The sequence below is a fragment of the Chaetura pelagica genome, unplaced genomic scaffold, assembly GCF_000747805.2.
Source record: "Chaetura pelagica isolate M959 unplaced genomic scaffold, ChaPel_1.0 scaffold394, whole genome shotgun sequence".
Lineage (NCBI taxonomy): Eukaryota > Metazoa > Chordata > Aves > Apodiformes > Apodidae > Chaetura > Chaetura pelagica.
This window is the reverse complement of record NW_009952966.1, coordinates 1,655,281-1,665,515: the sequence shown is the minus strand read 5'-3', so window position 1 is coordinate 1,665,515 and position 10,235 is coordinate 1,655,281. Positions and strand designations below refer to the sequence as shown.

The 10,235-nt window shown below is 47.1% G+C and overlaps 2 protein-coding genes across 3 annotated transcripts in view; one reads left to right on the top strand and one right to left on the bottom strand.

Moving 5' to 3' along the window:
• VEPH1 (ventricular zone expressed PH domain-containing 1) overlaps window positions 1-10,235 on the bottom strand; it is a 62,091-nt gene that overhangs the window by 47,714 nt on the left and 4,142 nt on the right. For both annotated transcript variants that reach the window (XM_009995711.1, XM_009995712.1), the window contains exon 3: window positions 9,507-9,681. In XM_009995711.1, coding sequence (XP_009994013.1) covers window positions 9,507-9,681 — 175 coding nt within the window. The remainder of the gene's footprint in view (window positions 1-9,506; window positions 9,682-10,235) is intronic.
• Window positions 89-5,476, top strand: PTX3 (pentraxin 3, long). Its single transcript, XM_009995710.1, is given in 4 exon segments — window positions 89-236; window positions 1,254-1,653; window positions 1,655-1,767; window positions 4,863-5,476. Coding segments are annotated over 4 exon segments (1,275 nt in total).

Sequence of the window (10,235 nt, the reverse complement as noted above, 5' to 3'; positions counted from 1 at the left end):
CCCGCCCCGCCCGCCCATCCATCCCCCTCCCAGCATTTATTGGGGCTCCTGCCTCCGTCCGCAGCCCCCCGGACCCCGCAACCCCGCGATGCTGCCCCGCGGGCTCCTCTCCCTCCTCGCCCTCTTCTCCCTTCCCGGGGCTGCTGCTCCCGCGCTGGATGAAGACGATGACTACGACCTCCTGTACGTGAATCTGGACAATGAAATCGAGGGTCCTGCTCACGGCCCGGAGGAAAGTAAGTGGGTTTTAACTCCTCCTCTGCCGCCTCTCTCGGCACAGCTCTTAGTACGGCTATTTTTCAGAAGCGGGTGCTATTGATGTTGGTGTCAGCAGGAGAGGCAGCTGGAGGCTCCACAGGGGCAAGCAGATTATTAGCAGATTATTAGCAGATTATTAGCAGATTATTAGCAGATTATTAGCAGATTATTAGCAGATTATTAGCAGATTATTAGCAGATTATTAGCAGATTATTAGCAGATTATTAGCAGATTATTAGCAGATTATTAGCAGATTATTAGCAGATTATTAGCAGATTATTAGCAGATTATTAGCAGATTATTAGCAGATTATTAGCAGATTATTAGCAGATTATTAGCAGATTATTAGCAGATTATTAGCAGATTATTAGCAGATTATTAGCAGATTATTAGCAGATTATTAGCAGATTATTAGCAGATTATTAGCAGATTATTAGCAGATTATTAGCAGATTATTAGCAGATTATTAGCAGATTATTAGCAGATTATTAGCAGATTATTAGCAGATTATTAGCAGATTATTAGCAGATTATTAGCAGATTATTAGCAGATTATTAGCAGATTATTAGCAGATTATTAGCAGATTATTAGCAGATTATTAGCAGATTATTAGCAGATTATTAGCAGATTATTAGCAGATTATTAGCAGATTATTAGCAGATTATTAGCAGATTATTAGCAGATTATTAGCAGATTATTAGCAGATTATTAGCAGATTATTAGCAGATTATTAGCAGATTATTAGCAGATTATTAGCAGATTATTAGCAGATTATTAGCAACAGCAAAGACTAAAGCATTTGGCTGCTGTGCCTTGGAATTTCCTCTGTCCCCCCAGTTGCAAAAGGCTGCAGAGGGTTCTGAGCTGGGGAAGTGCTGGAGCACACCCTGCTGCACTGCCCTGCCCTGCCACAGGGACATGGGGACAGCCAGGGCTTGGCAAACGCTCTGTTTAGGAAATTTAAGGGGCAGCAACATCTGTATCTTCCGTTCCAGCTGTTTCGTGCGACTGCCAGCGAGAGCACAGCAAGTGGGACAAGCTCTTCATCATGCTGGAGAACTCGCAGATGAAGGAGAACATGATGCTGCAGGGGCTGGACGAGATGCTGAAGGGGGACCTGCAGGGGCTGAAAGCAGAGCTGAGCCAGCTCAGCACCAGCCTCGCGGGCACCTTCGCTGCCCTGGCCGAGCAGGTCACCTCCCACCTGGTGGCACAGGTAGAGCAGGTGCTCCTGAGGAGCGGTGAGCAAGCCAAGAGGCTCCAGGAGTCTGAGCAAGGCAAGGTTCTCCAGCACATCCTGCTGCTGAGCCACAACGTGTCCAGCAGGCTCAGCCAGCTGGAGGGCACTGGGCTGAGGAGGGCAGAGGTGGAGGCTCAGGAGACAGCTTTTCAGCAGAGACACCAGAGGGGACAACCTCTTCCTGAACTCCCTGTGGAAAGAGCTGCAGCAGACCAGAGCTGAGCTGAAGGCCTCGCAGCAGTGGGCAGCCCAGCACTTACTGCCAGCAGGTAAGTCCACGTGCATGATGCTTTACTGGGTGGGCCAGACATCCCCTAAACACCCCTCGCAAGCACCTTCCTCTGGCTATGACTCCAAAGCAACCTCTGGGTCTCCCCACAGCAGCTTTGAGCAGTGTGCACATCCAGGGAGGAAAAAGCCATTAACTCACCCAGGAGAGGGGTGTTAACTAACCCAAAAGAGGTGTCAAGATTTTCAAACATAGTTTAAATTCTTCTTTGATCCTAAGTCTTTGCAGAGGGCAAAGCCAGCTAGGAGCCCAGCTCCTACAGGCTCTCCTGGACCACAACAGCTGGAAGAGAGCAGCAAACATATTTATACATATGAACAGTGTTCTCACCATTTACCTTCCCAGCTGGTAATTGACACACATGTACTAGTCACTGAGCTCTCCTCTTCATGCATGCACCCACTTCATCTTCCTCAACTAGTTGTCCCCTCCTCACTAACTCCACCTGCCCAGGAGCAGAGCTAGAGCTGAGGACATGCTGCTGGTGCCACCCAGCTAGGCACACACCTCCTGCAGCAGGGAGGGCACCTTCACTGCATGCAACTGTCAGGACAGACTATTTCCTCAAGCATGAAAAAATTAGTAACACTGTGGTATTGGTGGTTTGGGTTTGTAGTTGGTTTTTTCCCCCATTCCAAAATGTTTGCATTGGTCAGCAAGAGACGTGGCCCTAGAAAGATGAGGAAGTCTCCCAGATTTCATGTCAGTTTTTCTGTGCACTGTAACAGGACAGCAAAAAGCAGCTACAGCACCTTGGGTGTGGCAGAACAGACCCCTGTCTATTGAACACCTGAGTGCAAAACTGCTACACACACATCGCTCCACTGAGTTTCACTGTGGGTCTTCTAAACCTTGAGATGTCTTTAATGATGGTATTCTCCACAACTAAGTTCCTGCAGCTTAAAAACTCCACAGAAACCCCACAGGTGTGTGAGCAGGAAGTTAAGGGTGCAGCTGCACCACCCAGGTGAGCTCTTACCCAGGTGAGCTCTTACCCAGGTGAGCTCTTACCCAGGTGAGCATGCAGGAGCACCTCTTGTAACTGCTAAAGCAAAGGCAGCAGCTCCCACAGGCCTATTACAAAGCAAACACCACAGAACCACAGCTCACATCAAAGCCTTTTACAATCCAACACGAATCTCTCAAGCAGGGCATGGTTCAGCTTTAGGACTAAACTGTCTTTACTCCTTTATCATAACACTGTAGTAATCTTTCTGTGCTGGGAGCAGATCTTGCAGCATATTCCTTTTCTCCCCAGACACATGAATCTCGCCCTGCAGAAACCATGATCTCACTCTTTATCTCTCCTGAACCCCAGCCAGCCTTGCAGTCAATTACTCTGCACTAGGTGAGAGTAAAAAACTTGATCAGCAGTAAGAATCTCAGTCTTATCAGAGGAAAGCCAGATTATTTCCACTGGTTCCTACGTTATTTTATCTTAAAATGTTCTTATTCTTAATTTAAAAGGTACATTTTAAGTAATTCCAGAGACAGTTTCTGGAATATTTTTTTTTCCAAGAGAATTTTTAGCAACTGCCTTTAATTTCTCCCATCTTGAATTACTGCCAGCCATACTCCAGGGATTTTCTAATCATCCCTTCTGCTCTTCAGTGAGTCTGTTTCTAATTTTGTTTAGGCTTTGATAATAAAGCCTGAAAGCTTGCTAATTAAAAGCTTTTCCCCAACTGTGCTCCTAAGTAGCATTTTAAGGAGTATCCCCAACAGTTGTTTGCTGCCCCTGCCCCTCCTCAGAAGGGCCAAGGAAGAAATGTACAATCTGCTCCAAGGGGAAAGGAAGTGAAACAGCACAGCAGCACAACCTGGGAGGACACAAAGAGTCCTTCATTCCCTGAACCAGAAGTTTCCACACACGGTTTAGACATTTTAGACCTTCTAGCTTGTTTAAACAGGAAATGAACCAGCTTAATTGTAGCAGGGGGCTGCTGTTCCCCCCATGCCTCTCAGAATGTCAAGTTATCCACAACTAGGGCACAGTGCATAGAACACCAGAAATTACTTGGGCTGAGAAATCATTGGTTACTTTTTTTTAGTTTCATAAATGTCTGTTAGTGGTTTTAACTAATCTCGTTTCTATCATCAAGATGTTAATTGGAAATGAGCTGTACTATGATAAAAACATCAGCCTTGTACATTTCCAGAGCACAGGAACTTTGCTGACCAGCAGCACTAAAGGCAGAGTCAGAAGAGGGAGTCATTACCACTAAATAAACCATCACATTTCAGCAAGTTTCTGCCAACACTCCCTGTGCCTGCTTTTCAGTAGCTCCTGTCCCCTTCTCCCCTGCTTCCCAGTTACCCACAGAACACACACTGGTGACAGGTACCCAGGGGCAGGGTCCTGCTGATATGCCAGGAACAGCACAGGATAGGAACCTGCCTGTTGAGAGGTCACTGAACCCACACCCCCTCAACCCAACGGTGCTGTTTTCATAGAATGGTTTGGGTTGGAAGGGATCCCAAAGATCACCTAAGTCCTACCTCCCTGCCATGGGCAGGGATGCCTCCTACCAGCCCAGGTTGCTCCAAGACCCACCCAACCTGCCCTTCAACACTGCCAGGGATGGGGCACTCAGCACTGAAAAAAAGAACAGAGGCTAAAACAAGACCAAAATGACAGAGACTTTCATAGTAATGACTACCTGGTGTCCTTACTCAGGTGAAGTGCTAATTTATCTAGGTGAGGCAGCAAAAGAGCAGCTCTCCCAGCAGGTGAGGCAGAGCAAAAGGCACCTACCTGTGCAAGGGTCCCAGGCAAGCACCAGAGCAGCATGAAGCCTCAGTGGCCCTCCTGCAGGGCACAGGACTGTACAACACAGCCCTTCTGCAGCCAGGGGGGAGCCAAGTCTTGCTCCTGCAGCTGGATCAGCCCCTAGAGCCACGGCTGCAGTATCCCATCCATCTATCCATCACACCCAACAGCTTCTTCAAAGCATCCTACATCCCCCCAGATGCTCTCAGCTCCCTTTGAGAATCCCAGGAGTGAGTGTGTGTTTAACCCTGCGTGTACAAATACACCAGTTCCCATCTGCCTAACACTCCTTCTAACTTTTTCAGGGTGTGAAACAGCAATTCTATTCCCAATGCGTTCAAAGAAGATATTTGGCAGCGTTCACCCAACTGCTGGAATGACCCTTCACTCCTTCACTGCCTGTATCTGGATCAGGGTGACTGAGGCTTTGGACAAAACCATTGTCTTCTCCTACGGAACCAAGTTCAATCCATATGAAATCCAGCTTTACCTCAGCCAGGAGTCTGCAGTGCTGGTCGTTGGTGGCAGCCAGCACAAGTTGGCTGTTGAAAATGTAGTTGCTTCTGGGAAGTGGATCCATCTCTGTGGCACCTGGAGCTCAGGGAACGGATCTGCCTCCCTGTGGGTGCAGGGAGAGCTTGAAGGCAGTGCCCTGGGCTTTGCCACCGCCCACACCATTCCAGAAGGAGGGATTTTGCAGATTGGTCAAGAAAAGAACGGCTGCTGCGTTGGAGGTGGATTTGATGAAGCTTTAGCCTTCTCTGGAAGGTTAACTGGCTTTAACATGTGGGACAGAGTGCTGAGTGCCAGGGAGATTGCAGCACAGAGCGGGGAAGGTGGGTGCAGTATCAGGGGCAACGTCGTCGGGTGGGGAGTCACAGAAGTTCTGCCCTATGGAGGAGCCCAGTACGTTTCCTAAGTGCTGGTGAGGCAGTTCCTGGAGCAGAGAAGGTATCCCATCAAGAGCTGAACACACAGCCAAGCACACAGAGCTGTAGGGGCCCACATCTCTCCAGTTCCCAAGACGAGTGTTGCAAGTTTACACACCAAGATGCTGTGGAGATGGGATTTGGTCTCTGCCTGCTGTTTTGGCAAAACACTGACAAAACACCATTGAAAAGCCTTCCTGAGGCTGGATGCCTGCTGGCTCAGGTGGGCAGTGTGCCACCATGGACACCTGGAGCCCTGTGATGCTCCTGGATCCCTGCTGAAACAAACCCCTGGGTGTCCAGCTGCCCCTCCCTGCACAGCAGGCAGGAGGCTGAGCAGCCTCCCAGCTCCTCCAGCCCTTGGGCTCTCAGTGCTAATGTGAATTGCACAGCCAAGGAATGCTGTGCTTGCTAATCCTTGTTAGTAATTTGTAGACTATACCAGAACTAGCTCCTTGTTTAAAGCATTATTTATGCCAGGGGTTGACCCAACGTATAAAAGTAATAAACCCCATCATAACCTGATGTTACATTTTGAGCAAGTGCAGCTGTATTATATTGTAAATTGACTTGGTAATAATTTTATTGAAATTATTTTTGTAAAGCTGTTTTGTAAATAAAAATACTTTACTAAAAGTTTCCAGGCTTCTCATGAACTGAAACCCTGGAAGTAAATTCCAACTGAGATTTTTTCCAACCACACAGTTTTAGCTGCTAACAGAAAACAACATTAATGTGTCATATAGACACTCTTGGAGAAACAAAATCCAAGAATTAGGTAGAAAGGTGAAAAATGAGCCAGAGTAGACTATGATGGATCACTAGTCACTCGGTAGGTAACCAGTGATGACAAGAATGATTCCTCACTACCTGGTGAAGCCACAAGGTGTGGTGGGGAAGGCCTTACTCAAAGCAATTCTTGTTCCTGCTGGAAGCAGCACCTGGCAGCTCTGCTGACATGGTTCTCTCTCATTCTCCACAGACCACACTTCATAGCAGCTCTTTACATGTTGCTGCTCTGCTTATTCCTGAATATTATGCATCTACCAGGCCCTTCCTTCCATGATACCAGAGTAGTAAAAAGCTACAAGGTAATTTCCAACCTACTGTGCCATTCAGGGGGTTGCCCTTGATAGTTAAAGTTATATGATCTGCTCCAAAGCTTTGCCAACACTGCTTAAGGTAAAAATAACTGCTCTGCTTGCTGGAATTCCTTGCTGCAATTAAAAATGTATGTAAATTATAAAATAGTAAGCATGACAAAAATGCCTTACTAAATATTATCTGCAAATCACCTGAGCTACAGAACAATGAAATGTCATCCAGAAACCACATCTTCAGAGCTAAGAAAAACACTCAAGGCCCCAGCATCGTGCAAGGGCCAAACTACTCTCAAATCCTCTTTCCTATAGTGCCCTCCATTAAAGGAAAACAAATGTTTGTGAAATGCAGCTGGAAAAACAAAATCGTCAAAAAAAAGATCAGCAAAAGTCCTTCCTGGCTGTTTTTCTCCCTGTGCTTCATACCTGGAATGATTGGTCTTGGAAGTAGCTTTTCCCTATCTGGGTTCTTGCTTGGCAGATGACCCAACTGCAAAGCCAGTCCTTTCATCCCCACTGACTCAGCTGAAAAACTCTCCTCTTTCCAGCTACTTTGCTCTTCCTTTATCACCTCTGTGGACTAGCAAGGCTTTCCCACAGCCTAGTGTCCCCCACACAAGTCACCTCCATCCATCCACACCTCTTTTTCCTCTCTAACTTAACTGTGTCTTTGTCAACAGTTACTTTGCTGGAAAACAGCAAGTAAACAGTGTTTGGGGAGCTTGGGCTCCATACATGGAAAAACCAGTGCTACCCTCCTCTTGCACTGCAGATGTAGGAAGAAACAAGAGCTGCGGGGCTGAAGTTCCCTGCTAAGCCCAGGTCTGCTCTCAACAAGCTGAATGTAACACCCACATCCCTTTCCTGAGCTTCTCTGGAAGGTGGAGCAGCCGTGGGACTCTCAGCTTACAGCAACAAGCCCCAAAACAGGGCAGTTTTGCTGCTTTCTCTTGGAAAAGGGGAATAAACCTGCCTGAGCCCCGGTACAGCGGCGTGGCTGGGGGCTGAGTTCACACTGACTGCAGCACAGCACTTAAACACTCCTTCTAAAGAGCTCTTTTTTTAGCTGACAAGATGAGGAACTGATGATGCAGCCACGCAGCTGCCCCAGGTAACCAGCAAACCCGGTCAGCTCTCCCACCCCCCAGGCAAGGGGCCAAATCCCACTGTCAGGCTGTGGGTGCTGTGGGGCTGAGCCTGCTCTGCAGCACCACAACAAGGTCTCCACTGCTCTGGAAATCCATCCTCAGCAGCTCATCCTCCTGCTCCCCTCAGCAAACATGCAGCCTGTCAGCAGGGTTGTTACCCCTCTGCAAACCACCCCTCCCATGCCCCAAGCCCAGTGATGTGCAGTGCAGTGAAGCCAGTGTGCAACCCAGAGCCCTGAGCTCACTGGGAGAGCCCTTCCAGGCTGGAGCTTCAAAACTTGATGCCCATAGCAACATCTGCTGGTAGAACAACATAAACACACCCAAACGAGCAGGAACAGTCACGATTCAACCTTCAGCTGAGGGTGGAAAGCACTTAAGCTCAGGACTATACAACAAAATCCCTTTCACTTTCTATCAAGAGCACTGGGTTACAAGAGGCGAGGCACCATGTTAACACACAAATACTCATCTCAAGCCTTCAGAGAATTATCCATGTGGCTTTGTTAGCCATTAGCAACATTCTCTGCTTGGGCTCAGCATCATCACTTGGCTCATACATATTTATCATGCTTCTCACACATTTGTTGTGCTTTAAGAACTCTTATCACCATGTCTTACCAAGAAAACTACTTTATAGTTCAGCTTTGTCTTCATAAGACACCTAAAAATAACTACACTTGCTATTTTTTTGATAAATCTATAATGCACATATTTAAGGTGAGGGCTTAATATCTTCATAACTATGTTCTTGGAATAATGAGACAGCTATTGCTGCTCAGTGCTATAACCCAGACTTGAAAAAACAGAACCCAAACAGGGATGTCAGCACTGCAGCAGCAATGGGCTGCAACAAATACTGTGAGCTTTATACCTTTAACTAAATTGAACTTCCTTCTGGGGAGGTATGAATACTTTTAGTTTTTAAACCAGGAAAGGAAAATGCACAGAGTTTAGCAACAATATTCCAAGTAAAGCTAATACTGCAGGCAAATTAAAGAACTACAAAGCTTTTATGTCTTACATCTGACCATTTTGCCACAGAATGGGATTAATTTCATCCCCATTTATATTTTGGTGTGTTGCCAATGACACTAGGAAAGAATAAGAGCCCAGTAACCATTGTCTCACACCATGGCTTATAACTGGAAGCCCAGGAGTGCAGTGTATCCCAGTACAGCTGTGCTTCCTGCCCAGCTGGCACCCAACCCATCACAGAACATCCAGAGTCAAAGTTTGGTAAATTCATATTTTCTTGAAATGCCTTTCTTGATACAGCTTGTTCCCAGATTGTGTCTGACATGTTCCATCACACATTTAGAGAGATGTCCCTATGGATGCTTCATGCACACCTACCTCATGTTTTACATATAACATGCTTTAAGGGGGCTACAGGGAAGCTGGGGAGGCACTTTTTGCAAGGGCTGGGAGTGAGGGGACAAAGTGTACAGGGTTAAAACTGGAAGAGGGGAGACTTAGACAGTAGGAAGAAGTTCTTCACTGTGAGGGTGGTGAGAGCCTGGCCCAGGTTGCCCAGGGAAGCTGTGGCTGCCCCATCCCTGGCAGTGTTGAAGGGCAGGTTGGATGGGGCTTGGAGCAGCCTGGGCTGGTGGGAGGTGTCCCTGCCCATGCAGGGTGGGACTGGGTGAGCTTCAAGGTTCCTTCCAACTCAAGCCATTGTATGATTCTCTAGTCTATGCCTAACACAACCCAACTAATCTAACAGTGGGCACACTGCAGGTTTAAATCCAACCATTCCCAAGGGTTCCTACCTTGCAGGACACTTCTGACAATGGTGTCTGCGTGATCAGCCAGCAGCTCCACCTTGGCAATGGCAGCCAGGGACAGGTAGCTGGACATGTTCCTGCACAGCTCCTTGTTACCCCTCTGAAGGAACTTCACTGCCACTGGGACAGCTAAGGCCATTACTGGAGGTCGATTGTAGTTCTGTCAAAATATCAAAGAAGCTAGTGAAAAACAAGCAGCTGAGCCAAGTCCTTAAAATAAAGTCTCACACTAATCCCAGTAGAAAAACAGAAATCAGAACAGAGAAAAAAAGCAAATTACACATCAAGAAAGGTTATGTTTTGGTAACAAAGGCAGACATCAAGAGCAGCCAGTAAGGAAATTCAAATTCCTGCACCCTCACAGGGAAGAATTTCTTCCTGATCTCCAACCTCATCTCCCCTTCTCTAGTTTTACTCTGTTCCCTGTTGTCCATTGCCCATGAAGCTCTCACATATAGCTGCCTTGAAGCTAGTAGGACTTTTGTGTCACTGAGGGCCTATATTCTGTCTGGAGCCTCCTTAACCAGTGCTTTTCTCTCCTCTTCACTCAGGTTTGAACACCTCTTTGAAACTGGAGCACATCATTTTTGAAAGCAATTCTGCAATGCTATTATATTGAATTAGCAACTGCAGGCAACCACTGGGACCCACAAGTTTTGAAAGGCAACAAGAGGGTGCAGAGCAAGAGAGTCCAGAATTAACACTGCTCATGCT